Source organism: Macrobrachium rosenbergii, chromosome 53, assembly GCF_040412425.1.
Source record: "Macrobrachium rosenbergii isolate ZJJX-2024 chromosome 53, ASM4041242v1, whole genome shotgun sequence".
NCBI lineage: Eukaryota > Metazoa > Arthropoda > Malacostraca > Decapoda > Palaemonidae > Macrobrachium > Macrobrachium rosenbergii.
In genome coordinates this window covers 51,278,638-51,305,940 of record NC_089793.1, presented here as the reverse complement: position 1 = coordinate 51,305,940, position 27,303 = coordinate 51,278,638, and the positions used below count along the sequence as shown (strand labels likewise).

The window sequence follows — 27,303 nt, the reverse complement described above, 5'->3', positions numbered from 1 at the left end:
GGTCTTATGCCGGCTGCTGGTGGGCACACAGATATAAAGCCGGGTGTCCTCAACTGGCGATCAGTTCCCTTGCAAGTGATACATTGTCGTCGTCGGCTGCTTCGCTAAAAGACTTCGGTGGATTGCATCACCCGTCCTGAGGAATCTTCCTCCTTACTTCTTGAGGTTTCTCAGTCCCTCAGTCAGGATCAGCAGTCACAATGGTAAGCAATTCTGGATCATCTTCTCATCACTCACAAACACTCTTCTCATCACCTGCTTCTTTGAAGGGGTCCATCTGGCCCTCTGGTGAGTCACAAAGTCTCATCAGTTCGCACTTGAATGTCTTCAGCTACTACAATCATCCCACGCATTCCCTGGACTCCATTAAGCTGCATTCTACATACATAACATTCAATTGAAGGGATCCATCCAAAATACATCACGTACCAAAATGCAGCCTTGCAATAAACAATCGTAATCATGTAGCTGATAAAGACACAAGTCTCATGAGAGGAGGTGTCACTGGGAGAGGAAATGCCTTCCTGATAAGTGCACCTCTTACAAACACAGATACGCATGAATGTATGCTTTTACTGTAGGTATCTATCTACCTATCTATCTGTCTATCTTTTTATCCATTTATATATATAAATATGCAGCGTAGTAACTGTTGTCATTATTATTCTTTTTGCTATTATTATCATCAATGTGACGAAGTAAGTAGCGATCGTGCGGGTGGGACGTGTCTGTGAAGTGCTCTGCGCAAAAGTGCCTGACTTGCGCGATGCTCGAAGTGAATACTAAGAAGAGGAAGGAAAAAGAGAAAATAAGTACTGTAGAAATTAAATCGAGTAAAGGGAAGATCAAACTATCATACGAACATAATCTCATAATTATCGAAGCACCACGTAAAGATGGAACTATAAAGAAAATACTGGAGAAGGATGAGTCAACCCAAATCGAGAGAGAGTCAGCAACCTGCGGACATTGCTCTGGGGAAGTTGATGATGAAGGAACTTACTGTGAAATGTGTGACACATGGTTCCATTATGAATGCTCAGGTATCGAGGTCAGATACACACCCATACTCCGTAGTAAGAACACATTGTACATCTGTAATAATTGCAAGAGGCCTGAACAAAGAACACACAAAAAACTCATTGAAGATGAACTTGAAGAAATAAAAGAAAACACAGAGATATTAACAAAGTTGATTCAGGATTCGGTTCAGAAACTAGTGACGTAATGATCAACATAGATGAAATCCAAAACAAAATTGACAATGTTGATAAAGATGTAGAGGCCATGACAAACAAGGACAAAGCTTATGCTGAATCATTAAAGACAAAAAAAAAGTGCTTCTGACCAAATCTGCAAACGAAGAGAGCACAGCAGCAAATGCAAAGAGACAAATTATGAGTAAAATAACGGCGCTAGTTAAACAGGTTAAAACAACAAGAGATGGACACTTAATTATTTGTAAGATTTCCACACAGGAAAAACTTAGAAAAGGGCAAAAATGGAGATTCAGGAAATCAGCAATGCATCAGTAAATGAGAAGGGTAAACTTAAACCAAAAATAAAAGTAGTCTATGTCCCGAAGGATGAAGATGACATTTTCGATAACATTGTAAAGAAAAATCCATGGATAGGTAACCTCATCTCTGAAAATGACGACCTAAAAATTGTAAAGGAAATGATAGCCAAAGATGACAAATATAAACACTGTATCATCAAATGCACACCACAAGTACGAAAGGCTATCTATGATAGTGGTGACAGATTGTGTACACTGTATAGCCGCTGCAAAGTATACGACTGTTACATGCCCTATCAGTGCTATAAATGTCAGGAATTTGGTCATAGCACAATAAATTATAGAAATGACCAGGCTTGCCCTAGATGTGGGGAAAATCTGGCCAAATCAAATGAATGTGCTAGCAGCATCTTCAAGTGTAAAAATTGTGTAAAGAAAGGCCATAGCGATACCAAACATAAAACATAAGATGGATGCAAGTGCACAGTTTATAAAGAATATGTGTCAAAGGTGAAAAATAATACGGACCATGGCTTTGACTAATAATCTTCTATGCAATTTAATAAGCATACAGTCTGTAGGAAATAAAACTAACACTATTAGAAATCTTATAATTTATCACAATCTAGATATATGCATGCTAACGGAGACTTGGCTAAGCAACAATGTAAGCGATTAGTCCAAAATAAACGAAGTGACGCCAGGTTCTCACAACTTTTACCATGTACCGAGAAAAAAAAAAGTGGTGGAGTGGGAATCTTTGCCAAAAAAGTGCACAAAGTGTCTATAATGAACCAAAATGTGTTCAATACAATCGAATACACCAACACCAAAATTGCACACACAAACAAACACATACAAATCATAACAATTCATAAACGACCAAGCACAAGCAAGAGATCATTCCTGGATGAATTCAGTGACTTCCTCGACTTGCTGCTGGCTGATCACAAGAATAGACTGATTTGTGGTGACTCCAACCAACATCTGGATGACAACGATGACAAATATGTCAAAGAATTTATAGAGTTACTTGAAAGCCACGACCTCGTAAGTGTTGTGAAAAAAAATGATATCATTGTTGAACTAAACCGTTGACCTAGTGATACAAAACAGAACTAACTAGATTGTGAGTGACATACAAGTTGAGCCTGAATGCGTGATATCTCCAACACACAAACTAGTTATATTTAGTATAAATATCTGGAAGGGCTATACATTGAAAAAAGCTATCACTTACAGAAACAAAGCCAACTTTAAAGCTGATGAATTTATTGATGAGAGCTTAAAGAAATTAAGAGAAACAAGCCAGGAGTGCAGGTGTAATTTGAGGAATACCTTGACAGGCGACCCAGTGTGTGTAAGCTCTTTTACATTCCACAGCAAAAGCATATTGGCGTCAAGCTACAATGATAAATGTCCGGAAGTAACGAGACAAATAACAGCTAAAGAAAATGCCGAATGGTTTAACTGTGAATCACGTGAAGCTAAGAAAAAGAAAAGAAAAATGGAAGATCTGTGGAAAAGATCGAAAGATTCAAGAAGTAGTGAAAACTGGTCACCACAAAACAGCCAGAAATCAGTACAACGACTTGATTATGAAAACCAGGAAGATATATTACAATAAAATGTTTAGTGTAGAGAAAAATCCCCCCAAAATCCATGACAATTTAGCCGGAATATTGGGACTCAAGAATGAAAAAGTTCTACTTGATGTGAATAGTGACTGTAAAAATCTGGCTGATAACTTTGTGAACTACTTTGAAGAAGAAATTGAAAGAATCTGTCATAGTTCAGGTAAGGAGATCCCTCCTGATCTCCCGGTGATTGCAATGAGAAATAGCAAATTGGGAAAGTTTACAGAACTGAACATGAATGACTTTGAAAAAACGATGAGAAAAGTACAAAACACCTTTTGTGAAAATGACCCGTTTCCCATAAGTGATATAAAAGAGGCAAAAAACTTTGATCAGTTGCGGGAGCCATATTTTGAAATGTATTGTCAACATGAGTCTAGCACAGGCATCCTTACCAAATAGTGAAAAGCTTGCTTGTATAAAGCCGCCCTATAATAAAGAAAATCTAAGCTTCTATAGCCCAATATCGAACGGAAATTCACAAACAAACGTGGAAACACTTGAAACAACTCAATATCATACCTGATGATCAGTCAGGTCACAGAAAAAACCACTCAACAGAGACTACCATAAATGATGTGGTAGAAATTACAACAAATGGAAAATGTGGCACCCTGGTTATGCTTAACCTTACATAGTGTGTTATAAACGATATGGCAGAAATTATAGTAAATGGAAAATGTGGCATCATGGTTATATTTGACCTCATTGCAGCATTTGACACAGTTGACCACAATCTACTGCTTGAAGACCTGAGAGCAGCAGGCATCGAAGATGACGTACACAAATGGTACAAAAGCCACTTAGAAAATAGGAAGGTTACATTGGTTATATCAAATGTGAAATCAGAAAAAAAGGCCTTACAAAAGGAGTGCCCCAAGGCAGCGTTCTGGGTCCACTGCTATTTGGCATTTAGACAATCGAATTATCTAGAATTCTAAATAACCACAAGGTTAAGTATACACTGTATGCTGATTATACCCAATTCTATTTTCCTGTCGAAACGGTAGAGGACACCATTAGTAAAATTGATGCAATAATGAAAGATATAAAAAAATAGATGTCGGCGAAGAAATTGAAACTTAATGAAGACAAAACTGAGTGTATGCTATTTGGATCTGACATTGCACTGCGAAAATATGGACACTTGAAAAGAATAACTATTGGTTCATCAATAATAAATATTGTAGCAGCAGTGAGGAACTTAGGAGTATTTATTGATAATAAATTATCGACGAAGAACCATATATTGCATATTACAAAAACCTGTAACTATCATAGTAGAAACATTGCACTTATTAGAAAATACCTAAACGAAGATACTCTGAAAACAGCAATTTGCAACCAAATGCTTTCGAGGCTTGACTACTGTAATGTAATATACTGCGGTCTCCCTAACTACCTACTAAGAAAATTGCAAGGAGTACAAAATAGAGCCGCCAGGCTAATAAAAGGACTGCGTTCCCGTGATAGAATAACCCCAGCACTAGTTGAGCTACATTGGCTCCCAGTAAAAGCTAGAATAGAGTATAAAATACTACTTACAGTTTTTAGAGCACTAAAATATGATGAGCCAACATATCTGAGAAACTGCTTAAGCTTCTTTAGACCCGAAATGAATACTGTAACCAGACATGCAAGTGGAGCATATAGGCTATTTGAACCTAGAAGAAATTGTAAGTCAGGCGAGAGAGCATTTGTACACTGCGCACCAAGACTATGCAACAAAATACTGCCTGAAGTGAAGAAAAAAGTATACCTTAGTTTAACCAGACCACTGAGCTGATTAACAGCTCTCCTAGGGCTGGCCCGAAGGATTAGATTTATTTTACGTGGCTAAGAAACAATTCGTTACCTAGCAACGGGACCTACAGCTCATTGTGGAATCCGAGCCACATTATTACGAGAGGTGAATTTCTATCACCAGAAATAAATTCCTCTAATTCTTCATTGGCCGGTTGGAGAATCGAACACGGGGCCAGCAGAGTGCTAGCTGAGAACGATACCCACCCGTCCAATGAGGAACTACCTGAAGTGAAGAGCATACAAGAAGAATGCAAATTTAAAAAGGAACTAAAGACTCTCCTATTCTGCAGGAAGGAGCTACGATACTGACGAGAAAACACTGAAAGGCAATTACAAAATATAAGAGGCACCTTAGTTCGAAAACGTACAAGGGGCCTCCAGAGAGGGAGTTATCCATGTGGAGGGCTCGACATAAAAACAAACAAAGTGAACAAAGTGAGCTAGGTTTGAAATGAGCTTCAATACTATGAATTTGACCATCAAGCTTGTTTTATCTAATTGTGTGGAAGTGTGTGTGTGTGTGTGTATGCTTGTGTGTGCGCACGCGCGCAGTGACGTCCGGGAGATGAGACAGACAGACAGGCGAGGAGAGCAGCCAATAGGATAATGATTGTGAGCGAATGAAAGGAGTAGACACAACAATAGACGATTCCTGTGAGACCTCACTGATGAACAATAGACGATTCCTGTGAGACCTCACTGATGAAGTCGTTGGTGACGCTTCTTGGCTGAAGGGAAATAGCCCCCCCCCCCATCTCTCTCTCTCTCTCTCTCTCAGTGACTCACTTGGGAGGAGCACAAGTGGCTTGAACGCCCCATGCAGACGTTATCAGGGAGAGAGAGAGAGAGGGGGGGCGGGTTGTTGGAGATAAGGAGCCTCACTGGCAATGCCCCATTATCTGCCCTGTTATTTATTTCTTCTTCCTTCAACTGGGAGCATTTTTCTTCTTATGGCTGATGGAAGGGAAGGATTTGTTCATGACCGTCCATTGAGAGAGAGATAGATGGAGAGGCAGACAGACAAACCTGTCAAACCCTCCTACGATCATATTCCCTCATTGTAACAAATCACGAAGAGGTGTTGTTGCAATACCCAACATTATTGCATATCACAACACACCTACTCGAGCTTTCCAAAAAAAAGAAAGATGAGGAAGAAGGCGCTTGTTGTGCCCCCAAGTTTGCTTTCACTTATTGTCCTCTTCTTGACAGTGTGAGAAAGAAAGGTCAATGTTATGGTTCACCAGATGACATCCAGTTCAGCCCTAGACAGTTAAAAAAGTTGAGTATATCTTAGTTTAACTAGACCACTGAGCTGATTAACAGCTCTCCTAAAAAGGGCTGGCCTGAAGGATTAGACTTATTTTACATGGCTAAGAGCCAATTAGTTACCTAGCAACGGGACCTACAGCTTATTGTGGAATCCAAACCACATTATACTGAGAAATGAATTTCTATCACCAGAAATAAATTCTTCTAATTCTTCATTGGCCGCTGGAGACTCAAACTCAGACCTAGTGGAGTGCTAGCCAAGAACTCTACCGAGCCCTAGACAGAGAGAGAGAGAGAGAGAGAGAGAGAGAGAGAGAGAGAGAGAGAGAGAGAGAAGAGAGAGAGAGAGAAAGAGACCTTACAGTTCGTTCGGGTTGCCCCAGGTCCCTCAGTGTGAGGCACCTTTGATGTCTACCAGAGAATTGCTAATGCATCTTCCCGTATATTTTGCGTCTTCCAATCTTGGATGGTCTGGGATGCAGCTTAGATATTTGTCAAGCTTATTCTTAAACACATCTACGCTCACTCCTGATGTGTTCCTCAGATGAGCTGGTAGCGCATTGAATAGATGCTGCATTATCGATGCTGGTGCGTGGTGGATTAATGTCCTGTATGCTTTCCTTAGTTTTACTAATATAGTTTTGGGCACTACTAATCTACCTCTGCTTGCTCTTTCTGATATTTTTAGCTCCATGATGCTTTCGGTGATTCCTTCTATCTGTTTCCATGCCTGGATTATCATGTAGCGTTCTCTTCTTTCGAGACTATATAAATTTAAGAATTGTAGTCTTTCCCAGTAGTCAAGGTCCTTAACTTCTACTCTAGCAGTAAAGGACCTTTGTACAATCACTATTTGTGCAATATCCTTTTGGTAGTGTGGGTACCAGATTATATTGCAATATTCAAGTGGACTACACACGTACGTTTTATAAAGCATAATCATGTGTTCGGCTTTTCTTGTTTTGAAGTGCCGGAACAACATTCCCATCTTTGCTTTGCATTTTGCCAATAGTATTGCTATTTGATCATTGCATAACATATTCCTATTCAACATCACACCAAGGTCTTTAACTGCTTCCTTATTTGTGATTGTCTCATTATTAGGTCCTTTATATGCATATAGCATTCCTTCTTTATCACCATAGTTTATTGATTCAAATTTATCAGAGTTAGATACCATCCTATTTACCTCTGCCCATTTATATATTTTGTTTAGGTCTCTATGTAGCGAGTTCCTATCTTCGTCACAAGTAATTTCTCTACTTATTCTTGTGTCATAGGCAAAACTTCTCACTACCGAGTCCTTAACATTACTGTCTATGTTTGCTATCATAATGACAAACAGCAATGCAGCTAACACCATACCTTGTGGCACACCGGATATTACCTTAGCTTCATCCGATTTCTCGTTGTTTGCAATCACTATCTGTTTTCTGTTTTGCAAAAATTCTTTTATCCATCTTCCTACTTTGTCCACAATGTTATGTTTTCTAATTTTTTCACTAATATATTATGGTCTCCCTTGTCAAAAGCTTTTGCAAAGTCTAAGTAAACCACATCTGTATCTTTTTCGTTTATCATATTTTTATATATACTTTCATTGTGGACTAACAGTTGGGTTTGTGTACTTTTTCCGGGTACAAAACCATGTTGTCTTATATTAAACAAACTATTTTTCATTAAACGTTTCATTGTATTTTTTTTTCATTACCCTTTCATATACTTTCATAATATGAGATGTCAGACTCACAGGCCTATAATTACTTGCCTCTAGTCTTGATCCACCTTTGAAAGTAGGGGTAATATATGCTAATTTATGCTCATCATAAATCTTGCCTGTATCTATACTTTGTCTTAATAATATTGCGAGCAGCTTTGTGATTGAATGAACCACTTTCTTTAACAAAATGGCAGGTACGCCATCTGGTCCTGCTGCTGATCCATTTTTAATTTCATTAATAGCCTGCTCAATATCGGCTTCAGTAATATCTATGTCCAATAAATATTCACTATTTTCATCTCTTATTTCTGTATCATTATCTTCATTATCAATTCTAGGTGTAAATTCACTCTTAAATCTTTCTGCTAATATGTTACATATTTCCTTTTTTTCATTCGTTAATCGCCCTTCAATTCTTAGAGGGCCTATTTCTAATCTTATTCTATTCTATTCATCTTTTTTGCATATGAGTAAAAAATTTTGGGGATTTGCTTGATATTTTGTAGGGTCTTTTCTTCTAGGACCTGTTTTTCATTTTCTTTTGACTGTATAATCTTTTGTTCTGCATTTTCTATCTTACTTTTTAGTTCCATCACTTTCCATGCATTCTTTTCTTTTGCAAGACCTTTTTTCCACTTTCTGATTTTCTGGAACAGGATCCTTCTGTCTCTTGGTATGTGTGACTGATGTTTACTTTTCTTCTTCGGTATATATTTTTCCACTATTTCCTCTAATATTTTATATAATATATCCATATTTACCTGTATATTATCATTACGAATATGTTTTCCCAGTCTTTGTTTAATTCTTTGTTTATTTTTTACCATTTTATATTTTTACTATAGAAATTGTATTTTCCATATCCTTCCCATTTTTTCGTATCTTGCTTATCTCTGTTTTCATGTGCTTTGGAACGGACTGTTAATTGTATGACATTATGGTCCGAAGTACTCGTATTATACACTATTATTTCTTTAACATAATTCACCTCGTTCACAAATACTAGGTCTAAAATATTATCCTTTCTTGTTGGCAGGTGATTTATTTGCTGAATGTTATGTTCTAGTAACATATCTAATAGTTTTTCAAATTTCCTCTTATCTTCTGCGCTACTATTACTCTCTTTTTTATATGTATAAATACAACCACAGTCTCCTATTCGTTCTTACCAATCTACGAAAGGAAAGTTAAAGTCTCCGGATAGGAGTATTGTTCAGTCTTTGTGATTTCTACATATATCATCCAATTTGTCAATTATTATGTCAAACTCTTTAGCATTAGGGGGTCTGTATATTACAATGATCACTAATTTTTTAGATTCAAATTCTACTGCTATTAATTCCCATTCTGTGTTACTATATTTCTCACAGATTTTTCATTGATTACGTCTCTCCCATATATCGTGGTTCCCCCTTGATTCCTATTTTTTCTATCTGATCTATAAGTTTGGAAAACCTTTATCTGATCATCATTACCAGTCTCTTGTGAGTACCAGGTTTCACTTATATTCATTATATCTATCTTTTCAGTTTGGGTTAGTTCTTCTAAGAACTCTAGTTTTCTTTTTGAGTTACTCGAAACTAAACCCTGTGCATTCATCACTGTGATGGTTTGCGTTTTATCCCCATTATCTAATATGGGTAATAATAAGGATTTTCCCATGTCTCTTTCCTGTTCTGATATGTTGTTCTTTTCTTCATTTCCGTAACTTCGGAGATTAAAAAATCCAACTTTTCCAATATAGTTGATCTTCCATCTTCATAATTATTCATTTTGTGTTTGTACCTGCATCTATCTCCAGTACCTGGGTGCTGATGCCTCATATCGTGGTGCTGACATTTCATAATGTGGTGCCGGCTTGCTTTTTTCCTTCGTCCCATACTCTTTATTCCTTTCTTTATTTGTTTCCTTTTTACTTTGATTTTTTATATGTATTTGATTTTGATTTTCGTTCTTCATGGCAACAGGATGCATATATCTGCATTTTTTGTTGAATTTGCACACTTTTCCTTCTTTCAGGTTTCTACATATCTTTGGATGTAGATTGCTGCATTCAACCTCATAGCCATCTAGATATGCACATTTGCCATAAATCTCATAGTTGTGACATATCTTGGGATGTTGGTAGTGACATCTTTCACCGAATCTGCAGTTTCCTCTTTTCAAAAGAGTGCAGACTATGTCTTTCTTGTCTTTTTTTTTTTTTTGCTCTTTCCCTTCAATTTGTATATCAGGATACAACCTCCTTGGGATTTTTTTTTTGTGTTGTCATTTCATAGTTTATTTCTTCGTAAGTATGCTGTTGTATAACCTCATATGTAGAGTCTATGAGTTTCTCTGCATCCATACTCTTATCCTGTTCTTTGTTTTCATTATTGTTTTCTATCTCTTCAGTCTTATTTTCTTCTATTTCGTTTTCATCTTCTTCCTCATCCTCATTTTCATCATCCTCGAATATTTGTACATTAAGTCTTGCCTTAATAAAATTATCTATCCATATTAGACATGTTGAGCAAAATACTTTTGTGTCCTTTTTTTTATTTTGCTGTACTTCTGCGCATGTAGGGTGAGTTGATACGTGGCATGCATAGCATTTCCTTATCAGGTTTTGTGGATTTACAACACTACACCACACATTGCATAGATTGCATGCTTTAGGCATTCGTTTTCCTATTGCACCAATCAGTATGTCCACCATATTTATTTAAGGAAATACGTCTAATTTAGAATTAACATGTTATAAGGTGTGATGAAAGAAAGATCGCTTCAAGAGTGAACTGGGTCGGGCGCTCAGTTGAAAAATCATTGCATTCAGCAAATAGTTCGGTTACTTCAGCTGTTTGGCTTGATGAACACACAATATTGGCCCCTGATATATCGAAACAGACGGCGAGCTGGTATGCGTGCGTGGATTCGTGCGTTAGAAAATATAGATTGTTTGTCTAATTCTGCCCAAAAAGTAAGTCCAATCGATTATTAGCGGCAAGAGCGTTATCGTCCAGACGTAACGAGTGTTCCAATCTCTTGCGGCAGCAGATCAGGAGGTAAAGTTCAGACTTTTTCGTTTCTCTGTGAACTGTGAACTTGTAATTTTACCATGATTCAAGACACTTATGAATTTGTGTGTGGAAGTTAGACATAACCATTTATGTCACTTTAATATTCTATTTTATTGTGTTTTGTTTAACGATTATTAACCATGCATTTTAAACTTTTCATTATTATGTTGCACTTGTATATTTGTAGGAGATTACGATTTTGCTTGATTCTTCGACAGATGTCTGTGGAATTGCTGTGGTTATAGGAAAGGACCCTGCAATCTTTGCAATGTGGTTATTTCTCATGTGGTTGACTCTAAGACTAACGTACAATGTCTAAGATGAAGTGTGTGAGAGTTTTGGGTGTAAAGACTTTTCAGTCATAGTAAGACTTTTTTAGTCAGTGGTTAAATCTTGGAGTAGACCATTTTGACTTGATAATTCATTTATTATGCATTTAATCTTTTCTTTGTTCATTCTATTTACTTGTTGGGTTTTGTTGATAACAATCTATTTTTAGCCAGGAAAGATTGTTCTTAGAATATCCATTTCTTTTTTTGAGGATGATGTTCAGAGAATGGTGTGCTGAGAGAGGTGCTGAGAGGGAAATATCTGAGTGGAGTCCGAGAGAGATCTGTAGGGAGAGTGATGGGGAGAGGGGAGCGAGTGAGAGTTGAGAGTACCACGTCTCTGATGGTAGACTGCAAGGTCCGTTACGTAACACTTCTAAAAAGAAGTGTTTAATCTGAAAGGGGTATAACAGATTAATTTGGTGGCAGCGGTGTTCGTTAATTTAATTTGGTGGCAGCGGTGTTGGCTTTAATTTGATAGCAGCGGTGGTCGTTACTTTAATTTGGTAGCAGCGGTGTTGGCTTAATTGATAGCAGCAGTGTGCGAAAGTTTAATTTGGTAGCAGCAGTTAAAAATTTTATTGGTTAAAAGTAGGAATTAAAATAGGCTAATTGACAACATTACGCCTGGGGGCATTCGCTCATAGCTATGGAGGCCAGGAGGCGAATGATCAGTATTGAATGGCAATGCGTGCGACAACTATGTGCGAGGGTTCTGGCGTTAATATGGTGATTTTTTTCTATTTAAGCATTGAGTGGTGAATTGTGAAATAGATCTGGGTGATGTGTAGAGTAGTTTGGGGTTTAGAAAACACCCAAATAAGTGTGAATAGTGGCGATTGTGAGTTAATTAAGTGTATGGTGACTTTGCAAAATCACCTTCCATCTTTTTTTGTCGAGTTGGTAGCTTCCCATTCTCGCAGGTCTCCGTTTTCTGTTTAGCAGTCACGAGGCTTAAGGCAAGTCTTCCGTTTTCTTTAGGGGATTGTTCTATTTCGCCTCTTTTTCTTTCAAGTTACTACGCTCGGGGCGTGTGATCACTTACAAAATGAATGACGCAACCACAAGTACGTCACAATCAATTGTGTGTCATAAGCTGACGAACTTCAATGCAGGCATTACAAATTTTAAAGGGTTAGTTGACGGGAAGTTGACTCAGAGTATTGAAATATTCATTGAGTCAGTAGAAAATTATCTGAAATCTAAGAAAATTACAGATGGCGCCGAAGCTTTAACAGAAGCAAAAGCTTTCTTAGACTTAGACAAAGGGGACATTGGAGAACGAGCACGCAGTTTCGGGTTCAGAAATTGTAAAACTTGGAAAGACCTTCGGGAATTTCTACGTGCATCGTATGGTGGGATTGACCGAGAATGCGCCCGTTAGATCTAAGCGCTTATCAGAACTAGGAAAGGTAATGATTCGTGTCGCGTGCAGTGCTCGCTTATTTGATGCAGTAGGTGAGATAAAGAAATCTATGAAAAAACTCTCCATGGGTAAATGGAAATAATACCTCCTTAGATAATTTTGAAAAATTGCTACACTTTGCCTTTGCCTTTTTGCGTCGAAGTCCAGATGTAATTACAGATAGTTTTGATAAAAGAATTGATCAAAATACAGATGAATCCTTTTTGTTTGCACAGATTAATAAAAATCTATCAAAATGTCCGACGCTGGACAGTAGTTTTGTGAAGGGAGGTGCTAAAATTTCAGCAGCAGTTTCGAAACCACAGAATAATGCTAGTACCTCACATATAGGAAATGATGCAGGAATGAAGGCGTGTGCGCGGGTGGAATCGAAGAAAACTTCAGAGAGATCAGTCACAACGATTCGTTGTTTTAACTGTGATAAGGTAGGACATAGTAAGTCAAATTGCAGAGTGAGATATTGTTCAGCTTGCAAATCTTCAGACCATGGGTGGAAATTTTGCCCAGCTACAAAGAATAGAAATTATTCAGGAAATCACGGGGTGGTTTTACTGAATGTGACAGAAGAATTCCACATGATGTAAGTTCTAGGTACAAATGAACATCAAAAAATTTTCACAAGATAAGTTCGAAGACGGACACAGGATAATGAGCAATCAGGTCTTAGACTCACCAGAACCTAGGCCGATTGGCCCGTGGTTTTCTAATGGCATTGAAATTTCTATCTTCATTGATTCTGGCAGCTCAGTTAACCTGAGAGATTCTGACTTTTTCACTCCAAAGTTTTCAGAGTGTAGGTGGATTCCTACTAATGAGACAGTGTGTGATGTACAGGCGAGAAGATTGAATATCTTAGGTTCGTCATCTCTTACGCTTTGTATCGGTGAAAAGACAATAGTAGAACCATTTTTGGTCATAGAAGGATTAGCCTTAGGTGAAATGGTTTTGCTAGGACACCCTTCTTGTATGCGACATAACATCAACATCCTTACGGGAATTAAGGGGATTACAATAGGTGAGCCAGGTTGTTTCGTTCCATATAGAAACATGGAAAAGTTGAGAAACCCAAGGCAGCAGAATGCACGACATGTGTAACACATTCATTAGAGAATGAAGACATTCTGCAAAAAGTCTTTCAAAGGATTTTTGTTAGAAGATATTGAATTGCACCCGCGAGTTCTTACATTAGATTAAAGTGTGATGAAAGAGGAAAATTTACCTTCTCAAGTGTGTGCGTTGTTGGGGAACCGAGAAATTATTCAAAAGGCGTTGTAAGTACGGTATCAGTAAATGAAGTTTCAGTCGCAGGCATAACTGCAGTAGAATTGGTAAGCTATCAAGATTCAGTAAAAAAATATCACAAGGGTACTTATGTAATTGATTTTGAAGAGTTTAAGGAAGATATAAGATAGTAAGGTTTTATGGAGCGGTAATATGTTTTCCCCAACGGGCGCTACAATTCAGAAGTCAAGTTCTTCACGAACATTTGGCTAAAGCTGATTATTCCAGTATACAGATAAAGTAGAAAGTGATGAAGAATATTTAGATATTATTGCTTTGAAGGAGATAAGCTAGGGGTTACAGATGTTTTAGAACATTCAATCCGCCTAGAGAAAGGTACAAATCCCATATATTTTCCAGCATATCGAATTCCTTTTAAGATCAGAGAAGAAGTAGAAAAAGAAGTTCAGAAGTGGGAGTCGGAAGGTATTATTAGGCCCAGTTCCTCGCCTTTTAATTTTCCTTTACTAGCGGTCCCAAGAAAGCGGTAGCATCAGGTATCGCGTAGACTTTCGTAAATTGTGAACAGAAAAGACACGCCCAGATAGATACCCGTGGCTTGTTTGCCTGATCTGTTTGTTGAAATCCAGTGGCAGAATATATATTCGTCTATAGATCTCATGCAGGGATTTTGCAAGTTCACTTAGCGAGAATAGTCAATAAATTTACAGCATTTTCTACCAAAGGGACATTCACGAGTTTAATAGGATGCCTTTCCGGATTACGAGGTCCCCAATAACATTACTAGGCTGGTCAACACAGTACTTCACGGTTTATTAGGAAAATTCGGTATTTGTACATGGATGACGATCTCATATGCAGATACAATCGAAGAACATCTAAAGGTGTTAAAGTCCTCAGCGATTACGGTTCGCTGGGTTAAAGGTCAAATTGGCTAAATGTGAGTTTCTGAAGAAAGAAATTGTTTATCTAGGTCATGTTATCTCTAAGAGAGTCAGAGTGAATGATGACAAAGTCAGGGCTATCGTGAGTTTTCAGTTCCTAAAACCAGGAAGCAATTTCGTTCATTCCTAGGTATGTCGGGTTTCTTTCGCCGTTTTGTGCGGAATTTTTCTACAATAGCGTCTCCATTGACAGATCTATTAGCAGAAGACGTTAAATTTGTTTGGGGTGACAGTCAGCAATTAGCTTTTGAGAAGCTTAAGAATGCTTTAGTGAACCCACCTGTTTTGAAGTTTCCAGATTTTAGTCAACCGTTCACCTTGGTGACTGACGTGAGTCAGGAAGGTATAGGTGTGTTTGATGCAAATTTGAGGAAAAATTACATCCAATTGCTTTTTATAGCAGAAAGTTCATGGCGTGGTAGTAACAGCTGATGTCAGTTGTGGACAAGGAGGCTTTCGCAGTCATCTCTAGCCTTGTTCATTTCAAGATGTTGTTGTTGGGAAATAAAGTTGAGATTTTTACAGATCATCAACCGTTGCTAGAGCTTTTCAATAAGCCAAATTTATCGCCCAAGAGAGCACGTTGGTTTTGACATTGAGGGTGATGATTACAAACCTCAAATACATTGAAGGTAAGCATAATGTGGTTGCAGATGCATTGAGCAGATATTTTCCGGTCGAGGATGAGGAATTACATACGAATCACCAATGCGGAGAAGACGAGTGGACATTTGGTGTCTCATGTCTCGGATACTAGTAGTTCTGAGATATCTCATGTAGGGGACAAACACGTTCCTATAGTGCATACTTGAGAGAAATAGTGTGTCGGCAGTCTCGGAAGAGATTGTTATTCGTGATGTTGAGGGAAACGTTGTGTGTTATATTACTGGTGAAAATGTCACTTAGGACATACCCTTGCTCGAAGAGAAGCAAGATGAAGATAAATTACTATCAGATGCTAAGGCATTTTCTCAGAGGATTTCACCGAAGATAGGGTATAAGTTGCCTTTTCTGGACTAGAATTGGAGAATAATTTATCAGTTAGGAAGTTAAGTATAACTTGAAGTAGTCCTAAGCATGGGTGGTACACAAATCATCGTGCCAGAGAGTCTAGTACTATACAAGTTCTGGACAATAGTAGTGTATAATTGGATTATCTCATTTTAGGTGTTGACAAGACGTATGAAAACGTCAGGTCAAAGTTCTTTTGGAAAAATATGTTTTCTGCAGTTGAGGCCTTTGTGAAGAATTGCGCTATTTGCAATGCGAATAAGCCGGTGACGACAGTGTCGTGTCGTTTGGGTTCATATCCCATACCAAATAGGCCGTTTCAGAGAGTGCATATGGATATTCTGGGTAACTTCTCAGAATCTGCTTATGGATATAGACATTTATTAGTGGTTGTTGACGAGTTGACTCGTTTTGTCGAGATTTTCCCGCTGAAATTCAAGTCAGCTGAGGAAGTAGCTATAGCGTTCTTCAAGGGGATAATTTGTAGATATGGTGTTCCTGAATGTCTGCTCACAGACAATGGTAGGGAATTTATTAATAAGACTTTGGTCTTGCTAATTTACTGGGAATAAAGAAAGTATCTATAATCGTATAGGCCAGAAGCGAGCAGGTTATGTGAGAGAGCGAATCGGAAAATAATCCGAGAGGCCTTACATGACGGTGGGTGGATTTCCATTTACATTGGGACAGATCTTTGGATGATGCGATATGAGTATCAACACTATGGCGAATGACACAATTAAGATATCTCCAGCAGAAGCTTTGTATGGGTACAAGTTGAAAGGACCTTTTGATTTGTTACCAGAGCATGTTAAGGGCGATGTTACGGTTACTTCGTTGATAAATACAGCGAGAGAAGGATTTGCGCGTATTAGTAAAGAACTTGAACTTAGTTCGCACGCAATGGTAGTGAAGAGTAACGCTAAATCGCGGGGAGTAGCTATTTCCATGGGTGATAGAGTGTTTGTTAAAGTGAATGTTCGGAATGATCCGAATTATAAATTAAGTCGAAAGTTCCATGGACCTTTTGAGATTGTAGAGATCAAAAAATGGAATAGATTTGTAATAAGGATGTAAATACTGGTGTGACGAAGTTGACCCATATTTCGAAGTTGAAGAAAGTTGGATGTAATGTGGAACGTTTGTATATAGTTTGAGGATACATGGGTTGATATTTGTATATATATGATATTTATTGTTTTTTTTTTTTTGTCTCTTGTTCATTCCTAGATGCTGAAGTTCTTAGTAAATAATCCTGTTGAGTACAGCTAACCTGGGGTCACAAGAAGTTCGTTTAGGACCAGGTGTAGTGGTTGAAGAAAGATCATGAAGTCTGGTTAGCTTCAGACTAGTGACCATAAGTGTGGAATTTGTCAATATAGGATCAATGAGAAAGAGACTGAATGATTCCAAGGATAGGTTACACCAAATGAGAAAGACGCTAGATGAAGTAGAGAATAAGAGAACTTTACCAGTCTCTTTAACTAGATTAATGAGAGAAATAAGAATAACATTAGACAGAGTTGATAAAGGGATAGATAAAACTTTAGAATGGATTCCTGACGTTACTCCGGAAAATTATGTGGAGAAGTAAAAAGAGCAGCACCTTTAGTTCTTCTAGGTGTTGGGTGTGATTGCTGCGGTTGGAGCTATGTCTATTGAGTTTAGTCTCAGTAGCAGAAGTTCAAAGAGACCTAATAGCTCAGGGAAACGGATTAAATCAGTTTTGAAAAGTAATGAAATTGATGGTTTTGAAACAATTAGACATTCTTTGAATGATTTGTCAGTTACAGTAAAAGGTTTGAAAGAAGATCTCGATGTGACAATAGCACTTCTTACAATCCAACATACTTTTCTTAATATTGAGAAAGAAAATTATTCCTTAAGGATAGAAGTGCAAATGCAAATAAAAGCAATTATTGCTGCAGCAGATGGTCATGTGTATGGTGATATATTACCTTTAGGATACCTAGAAAATGTTCTAAGAATTCCGCTTATCTACATGGGAGCGAGAAGTGGAGGGGAGAGGGTGTAGCCATATTATAATGTTTTAAGGGGTGAGATTGTCTGATCGGGGATTAATAGTATACGTTCCTGTCAATTACCATGAAACCGTTTCTGAGTTTTGTTATTAGACTTTTCCGAGTGCTTTTGGAGACTTAATAGTGACATGGGATGGATTAAATGAACTATGTTCATTTTGGAGATCAATATCAAGGTTCGGAGTTGATTATAAGACAGGTTGTACCTTAGCCCAGTTAGGGAGAAGTATGTGTGTGACAGTAATGTTTGATTCACGAGTTGTATCTGTGGGTGGTTGTGAATTATCATTGGTTCATAGACAGACACCACTTAGAATGTGACTTTGTACAGTTTCCACTTAGATACCACATAATCTCCACCAGAACTCTTACTGCCGTATACTGCAAAAGAATGTCCTGTTCTGACGATGTTGCTGGGGTAACAAATTCGGCGTCGTTCATTCTTCAGGGATCTAAACTGTTTGATGCTTCATGCCGTGTGGTATCAACAGACTTCCTCGTAATTAGCCGTGCTGTGTTCAACAGTTCCGAGAAGATATTCATGCGTCATATGTGTAACGATCAGATGTAGTTCCAGTGCCTACAACAGTAGTACCAATAACTGTTCATGTTAGAGAAGAGAAGACGATGATCCGTTGATGATCAGTATCAGCAATATATTATGCCGGCCATATTGATAGTTTTAGTGGCTATTTTACTGATAATTCTTATTGTGGGGTAGTAAAGCTTATTTATGCTTGTAAGACTACATGCAAGGGCTCTAAGAAAACGACCCCAGTGACAGTGCAATTACGTCATGAGAGCAGTACTTAAAACTGCAGTGCAGTAGACATTGCTAATTGAGCATAAGCTCTGTTATCGTTTATCATATCTTTTATTTTAGTTCGCCATTAAGAGAGCGAGATGCTCCTATGGGGTGGACGAGCACTATTTAAGGAAATACGTCTAATTTAGAATTAACATGTTATAAGGTGTGATGAAAGAAAGATCGCTTCAAGAGTGAATTGGGTCGGGCGCTCAGTTGCAAAATCATTGCATTCAGCAAATAGTTTGGTTACTTCAGCTGTTTGGCTTGATGAACACACAATATTGGCTCTGATATGTGAAACAGACGACCGAGCTGGTATGCGAGTGCGTAAGTTCGTGCGTTAGAAAATATAGATTGTTTGTCTAATTCTGCCCAAAAGTAAGTCCAATCGATTATTAGCGAAGCAAGAGCGTTAACATCGTCAGGCGGTAACTTTAGTGTTCAATCTCTTAAACTGGCAGATAAGGTAAAGTTCAGACTTTTCGTTTTTCTGTGTGAACTGTGAACTTGTGAATTTTACCATGATTCAAGACACTTATGAATTTGTGTGGAGAGTTGAACATAACCATTTATGTCACTTTAATATTCTATTTTATTGTGTTTTGTTTAACGATTATTAACCATGCATTTTAAACTTTTCATTATTATGTTTTGCACTTGTATATTTGTAGGAGATTACGATTTTGCTTAATTCTTCGACAGATGTCTGTGGAATTGCTGTGGTTATAGGAAAGGACCCTGCAATCTTTGCAATGTGGTTATTTCTCATGTGGTTGACTTAAGACTAGACGTATAATGTAAGATGAAATTAATGTGAGTTTGGGTGCATGAAGAACTTTCAGTCATATTAAGACTTTTTTTAATTCAAGTAAGATTAAATCTTGAAGTAGACCATTTTGACTTGATAATTCATTTATTATGCATTTTAATCTTTTCTTTGTTCATTCATTACTTGTTGGGTTTGTTGATAATAAATCTATTTTTGTAGGAAAGATTGTGTTTCCTTAGAATATCCATTTCTTTTTTGAGGATGATGTTCGAGAGAGAGAATTCAGTGTGCTGAGAGAGAGAGAGAGAGAGAGAGAGAGAGAGAGAGAGAGAGAGAAAGAGAGATTTGCTGAGGAGGAAATATCTGTGGCGGAGTCGAGAGGGGATCTGTAGGAAGTGATGGGAGAGGGAGTGGTGAGAGCTGAGAGTACACGTCTCTGAGTGGTAGACTGCAGGTCGGTTACGTAACACTTCTAAAAAGAAGTGTTTAATCTGAAAGGGGTATAACATATTCACCTTGTTCATTTCTTTGTTGGGATGTGTTGATTGATGTAGATTTTCTTTATAAGTCTCTTGATCACTTGGACTTTCTTTGGCATTCCTTCAATTATTTTCATTGTTTTCTGCTGACTTGTTCCAGCTTGAAGGATCATATCCTTTCACTATGTCTGTGTATGTTTTTGCATCTTTTTGGTTGGAGTTGTTATTGATCTCAACGATAAGAAACCCAGCTTCCTGCTTGCCAATTCATCATATTGGTAGTCAGCTAGGCAAGCTGAAATTCTCCATCTTTTGCCGCTGTTGTTGCTAGACACTTTTCTGCTGTTGTTGCTAGACGCTTCCATGATGCTTAATTTTTTAATATTTCACTCGAAAAAAACATCTTTAGTCGACGCTTTATCGTGCTATTCTGACTTTAATCTAATCACCGACAGTTCACGAACACTTCTAGCTATAGATCACTCGCTAGTCATATGTTACACGCGTGAAATCGGGTTGATTATTCAGACCAAGAACGAATGCGTCCTCAGACCAAGAACGGGCACTTCGAGAGAGAGAGAGAGAGAGAGAGAGAGAGAGAGAGAGAGAGAGAGAGAGAGAGAAGAAGGTATGTATGCATTGACCTCACACACACACACAGAAGAGGAAGGAGCAAAGGTCCTTATCAGAGGGGTCACATGACCTGGTCGAAGTGCACATCAAATGATGTGGAATCCTCGGCGATAAGGAGATAAGGGACAAGGTCTCATGTGGCTGATAAGAACAAGAGTCCAATGAGTGTAGGTGTCATGACAAGTATGGAAAGTCCCAGGATGGGGTCATAAGGTCAGCAGGAAGTTCTTTTGATTTTAAGAGAATAGGAAGAGGGAATAAAACTACTCACTAATGGGATAAGGAAATGGGAAGTTTAGAGAAGAAGGAAAAAAGCCCAAGAGAGAAGGGAGGATCATGTACAGGGGTGCGGGAGGATGGATCAGGTGGCCGAGAAGAATGTGAGAGAGAGAAAGAAAGAATGTGATAAAAAAACAAGAAGTGTCTCTTCAAGGAGGTCAGTGCAAAGAGAAAGGTGGAGGAGCAAACGGAGTCACCATAAGAGAGGCGAAGGGACAAATGCTGTCTGAAGGGAAAGAAGTCCTGGGCTGAAGGAGTGATCATTTTGAAGCTCTGTTGATTGAGGGAGACAGAAGAGGACCAGAGTTCAATGATGCAAGGGTGTTTGGGGTTGAGGTCATTTGGAGAATGCTTTTGGAAGTGGCTGTTGAGGATGTAAGGAGGGAAGTCAAGAGGCTGAAGAATGGGATTACAGTTGAGGTGGTGTTAAGAATGGTGAAAGAGTGATTTGGTAGCTGACTGTGATGTATAAGGTATGTCTGGAGAAGGGAAAGGTCCAAGAAGAATGCTGCAGCACTGTAGTGTGATTCTTGCCATAGAAGTCTGTACTGGAGCAAAGCCAAAGGGAGAGAGAAAGAGGTGGGGGGGGGGTTCTGTTTCTCTTGTTTGAAGAAAGATGATGAAAACATGAAGGAAAAAAGAGGAATAAGTTTGAGATGTGGGATGTGGTGGACTGATGGGCGTTTTTATGCTCTGTGGAAGGAGGTGTAACCCTTTGCTTCCCGGGAACACTGACTGAAAAAGTACCTGTAGAAAAGACAGTGTAGGAAGAGATCTAGAAGACAGATTAGCACTTGGTCACTGAGTAGAGGGTTTGCCCTTGACTTGAATCTTGTCAAGGAACTGAACACAGAGGAAGGAAGGGAGTACAGAAGAAGTACCACATGTAAGGGCTATAATCGAGACAGGGCAGATAAGGATAATGTAAAGCTTCAGTTACTGAACTGAGTAAAACCCCAATTCACAGACAACTCATTTTCTTGAAGCAGATTCAGTATACCAAAAGTATTCAACTTCCTTCTGTCATTGTTTCTACTAAAGGCTCACATCTCCAGGTGCTGTACTTTGAACGACACTAGATGTAGGTAATCATGTTCAAATCTTTGGGGTCACACTTTCAAGTCCTCGATATCAGGGATAGCTGTAAGGGTTATTCTTTTTAGTGATAATAATGATCTTGTGGAAGATCACACTTGCATCTGGAAGGGTCACTGATTTCTGTTTCATTTTCAGGAATTCAACCCCTTGGAGTGTAAGATTTGCTGTAATGAGTTCAATGAAGATCACTGTCCAAGGATTCTCCCATGTTCCCACTCGTTCTGTGGCCATTGCATTGAAAAACTCATCTCAACCCAAAAAAAAGGGTGTCCGAATTGCAGGATGGAATTCACAGCCAATTCAGCTGAAGACCTCATGATGAACAGAGACCTCCTTGATGCCGCAAAACAGCGTTCATCCACGGATGGAGAATCAGATACTACATCTACAGGACCAAAGAAATCCTTTCTAGAGACTACCGAGTATTTCAGGGAGAATGTTACTGGAAAAGGCATCACTGTTTGCCAGGAAACTGAGGCTGAGGTTAAGGTCCACATTGAAAGCAACAATGTGATAAGAAAAGGACTTGAAGGATTTATTCAGACACTGGAGGAGATAAAGCTATCCAGTGAAAGGATTTTGACCAATGTTGATCAAAACAATAAAGAGCTTATGAACAAATTGGATATTATGCAACAGGAGCAGCAGAACATGAAAGAGTCAGAAAGGAAATTGGAAACAGCAACAGACTTTATTTCAGCTGCACCCATTATGGATGGGGCCGAGAAGGTTCTTCATGATGTTGAGAAGACAGTCGGCGAAACTAAGCAACTTATTCAGGAGAATGATAGACAAAAAGATGACATGAGGCAGGTGAGTTCTCACCCTCGTCCCTAGTTCCTCCTTATCTAACACTGCTCATGAAAGGGATAATTCTTTTGTATTTCCTCTGTATAACTCATCCTAAGGCCTCAGATATCTTCAGAATATTCCAGTATTATCAATAAGATCTGTCCTTATCAGTTAAGTTATGATAACACTTCTCTTTCATTTAAAAACCTTTCAATTCAAGTGATCTTTCTAGTCCTGCAGATATTTATGATTTCTTCCATTTTGATAGTCCCAATAACCAGAGTAATCTCTGTAATCTCTTTGTCCTGATTGGTTTTGTCTTACAGGACACTCGCAAGATCGAAATGGGTTTGGAAACTGCCATGAAGGATTTAGGAAGAATAATTGAGGATTTAAAAGGAGAGACTGTTGTGAACATTACAGTAAGTTCATGGAGTCTTTTCTTACAAAGAAAATAAAAAAAGCTAAGACAAATTGTCCTGAGAAACATCTATTCAATAAAAACATGGTAAATTTAATTTAATGAGATGATAACGTCCAGTTTTTGTAAACAAACCCATTATCTTACAAGAGCCTGTCCTGTGGGTCAGTATAATGTCCTGGTGTACCACAGAGAAAGAGTTTCCCTTTCCACTTGTCTGAGTATGCATCTGGATCTCTGGGTGCCCCTGGTGGAGAATGTGGCCATTCTGTGTGTGAGTGTGTGATGTTCCCAACACTTCTGCAATCTCGTTCAGAGACTTTGTGTTTTCTTTGCTCATTCCCACCTTTAATATGTACTATTCCATTCCATAAAGTTATCACCCTGCTTACTAGTCAATTTTATGGTGCTGGAAGGATATTTATCAGATATTTTCTTCCTCTTATCCAAGTATGATCAATGATTTGGTGGGAATCAGGACAAGTGAGGAGATCCATGCATTCCCTGCCTTGCACTCTTCAGATGCCACCACTCCTTCTGACACTGAGACCCACATGACTCCACTCCTGCACACCTAACAGCAATTGTTCCCTGACACAGTACTAAGCACCACAAAAGCACCTTCTGACACTTGGGGCAACACTTTGGAGTCTTCTGTGTCTGGGATAGTGAGGCCTTCTGGTCACTCTCATTCAGTTTGTGCCTTCCAGAGGCCACGCTCCTCTGGAGCCAAAGGCACTTGTGGCAGACGCCAAACCTCTCCCTTTGATGTTGGCGACCCTAGATTCTCCTGCCCATAGTCCATCATGTGACTCAAGACACAAAAAGAAAGTGACAGATATTCACCCTCCAAACATTCTTCTGATAGGCTCTAAAACCAAGGACACAATGTCTCTGTTTCTGGTCAAGCTTCTCCTTGTGGTTGTACCACACCTGCTAATTATGGCAAGGCTCTGCAAGACATTGGCCCTCAAACTAGGGCTCCTGGCCCTCGAGACTCTGATGATGGTCCTTCTTCAAGCTGCATGTACAGAGAACCTACTCTACAATTTATTTTCAGCTGCAGAAGATGACTGACCTTATGCCTTCGCATTTAGCTGCTTTGGTTACTGGTCAGCCAGAATGATTCTTCCTTGAGAGAGGTCATGCCTTCAGTCATTCCTGCTCCTGTCACATTACCAATTTTGACTCCTGCTGATGAAATGAAACCTTCCTCTGGCCAAGTCTCCTCTCATACTTCTGCTCCACCTTTACATCCTCTCTGTAGCTTTAAGACACCTTTCCAGTGAGGCACAAGGGCCCCCTGGAACAGGCTTCCCTCAAGGACCCAACATGTAAGAGCGTGCTTTTGCTAGCTTGTGCTTCAGCCCTTTGAGATAGTGAGCTTCAAACCTATCAAGTTTTGTGACCCATTCATAGAACTGGCAGAGCACTGGCTTCTGTGCCCCAAGTTTCAGTCAGGACACAGATAGCTCCCTTTCATCCCATTACTTGTTGCAGAAACACAGAGAAGGACAGTTTTCCCCCTGGGGTACTCAGTGGCCCTGGTGTATAATCAAATGGAGGAAAAGGGGATTTATCTTCTTCTATGGGTGTCTGGAAGTCATGCTGATACTTAGAATAGGTTACCATACATTTATGTGCTTGTATTTGAAAGCTTGACATTGGTTTTTCAAAAATGTGTTTTTATTAAAAAAACAGAACTTAAGTAAATGCACACCCTTTCAGCTAATAACTTTAAATCAAAGTAAAATAACTTTTTCGTTTAAAAAAGATAACCTCTTACCTGAACTGGTTATTAGATTTTCAGTCAATGAACCTTTCCTCAGGTGCACGACTTCCAAAGTTTTTGTGGTTGCTTGAAGAGGGATGTCCAGAGAGGGATCTTTGCTGTGATGACCGTCGAAGGGAAATTGAGGGTGGCTCCAATCAAGATCGAGTCCAACCACCAACTCTATATAAATCACCTTGAAGAAAGAAGGCTCCCACCAAGATGCTTTGTCATAGAGGTAAGCTTATTCCTATGAGGATATGAGTAGGATTCCTTTCTGTCTCTCATAATCCTTTAGGAATCATTGTCCATGTTCACTATTATTTGATGAATTTCTAAATTTGAAATGATCATCATGAAAAGTTCTTGATGTGGAATGTGAGTCCAGCACTGACTGGCCCAGGTCACATTTTCTGGAGAAAAGATAAGATACTGCAACTTAGAATTTTGAATGTGCATGGATGTAGTGCAGCGGGTAAGGGAGGAACAACAACAGCTGATTTGTTTAAGGAGAGAAAGAAAGCAGAATGTTTTAGCTCTGAGTGAGAGAGACAAAGGTGAAAGGGGAGTATGTGCAAACATGGAAAGGACAGCAGCAGATGTTGGTGCAAAATTGTGGTAAGAAAATCATTCTTGAATAGATTGTATGGAATAACTCGTGTTTTCAGATGATACAGTACTGATGAAGGATGGTGAAGAGAAACAGCAGGAACTGCTGAGAGAATCTGAAAGTGTTTGCAAGTAAAGAAAGTTAAGAGTAGATGGATGTTGGGAGAATGGATGATCTGCTTAGGTATTTTGGAGTTGATATATTGGAAGTTGGCAGGATAAGAGTACAGGTGAGTCCAGAATAGGTGAAGCAAGGAAGGAAGGAAGGAGGGAAGGAAGGAAGGAAAGAAGGAAGAAAAGCAGCAGGGTGTGTGCAAAGGATAGGGAAGAAGCTTATAACGTCTAGGGAAGCCAAGATGGGAAGTATGAAGTCATTGTTGAACCAACTCTCCTTTCTGGAAGTGAAGTCTTGATACTGAATATGGATGAAAGAGAAAGACAGAAGCTACAGAGCTGAACTGTCTGTGTAATATGGATGGATCATTGTGCTTTGAGATGATTCAGTCATGTGGAAAGAATGGAGGATGACAGGTTTTGTGAAGAAGATGAAGAAGAAGAACGTGGAAGAATGAGCTCAAGACAGATAAAGTTGAATGGTGCAGTGTTTGTAAGGGTTTAGTTGCACTACTGATGAACCTTTGGTGTAAGAGGAGGAGGATAAAGAGCTAATAATAATGATATTGTGGAAGTTTCCTGAACGTGGGTTTCATTCACAATTGATTTTTTTACTGTATTTATTTGTCATTTGGCATTTTTATTAACCTCTTCTTCTTTCTTTGATCTTCTTCTTCATCTCCATGTCCATGGAAATTGCCAGCCTTTAGGAATGTTATCAATAATAATTATAATAATTTTTATTATTATTCTAACGAATATCCCCCTCCTTTCCCTTGACAGCTTGAGTCCCTGATGCAAGGGTCTCCTTTCCCTCAAAGGGCGTTCCTGGATCTGGCATATGAATCCATCCACTTGGGGAGGATCATCATCAGGGTCACTGATCAAGGCGGCTATTTGGGTTTGAACTTCATCCATATGTGCTTAGGAGATGAAGGACCCTCTTATGCCAACTCTCAGGTCTCGCATGTGATGAAGCCTGTTTTTGGAGGTGAATTTGTTTTCATGGGACAATATTATGTGTCCCAAGGAGGAGAAACGTCAACTCAAGCAGTGCTGTCATCGAGGGAGGAGTGGGAGAGGAAGAGGGGGAGCGAAACCTATGAAGCGACGCCATGGAAGGCGGGAGATGTGAGGGGAGACATCTCATATGAAAAAGCTTCACAGTTTCGGATCGCCACTAGAGATGGTAAACCCATTTGGGGATCCGGATATTGTTTCGGGACAGTGGAGGAAGGACTGGATGTCCTGAGAGTCGCCATCTTGAAGTACCCAGACATTACACAGGTCAGGGTGGCCAACTGTGGCATTATTCTGTGATTTTTTCCCTACCAGATGGAGTAAATTTTGAGTTTGATTTTAACCCTCATAATCATTCTAAAATAAAGATGTTCTGAGTGCTACATGTGTTTCATTTTATCACCATATCATTATTAATATTAGTATTATTACTGGAGAAGCAAATCCACAGTTATGTATATGTACATATATTTAAAGGTAAATCAGTGCAGATAGCTTTCGGG

At 38.9% G+C, this 27,303-nt stretch overlaps 1 protein-coding gene across 1 annotated transcript; it reads left to right on the top strand.

The window, feature by feature from the left end:
* On the top strand, nt 1-27,181 carry LOC136834452 (uncharacterized). Its single transcript, XM_067097054.1, has 5 exons — nt 1-203; nt 22,209-22,886; nt 23,192-23,287; nt 25,116-25,295; nt 26,564-27,181. The coding sequence occupies exons 1-5, from the start codon at nt 201-203 to the stop codon at nt 27,098-27,100; spliced, it is 1,494 nt and encodes a 497-aa protein (XP_066953155.1). The 5' UTR covers nt 1-200; the 3' UTR covers nt 27,101-27,181.
* Nucleotides 27,182-27,303: the final 122 nt, after the last annotated feature.

What these genes read in the sequence shown, in the direction of transcription:
- LOC136834452 (XM_067097054.1), top strand. An exon ending in AAAAAGATGACATGAGGCAG is followed by an intron (nt 22,887 to 23,191) that starts GTGAGTTCTCAC and finishes TTTGTCTTACAG; the next exon opens with GACACTCGCAAGATCGAAAT. An exon ending in AGACTGTTGTGAACATTACA is followed by an intron (nt 23,288 to 25,115) that starts GTAAGTTCATGG and finishes ACCTTTCCTCAG; the next exon opens with GTGCACGACTTCCAAAGTTT.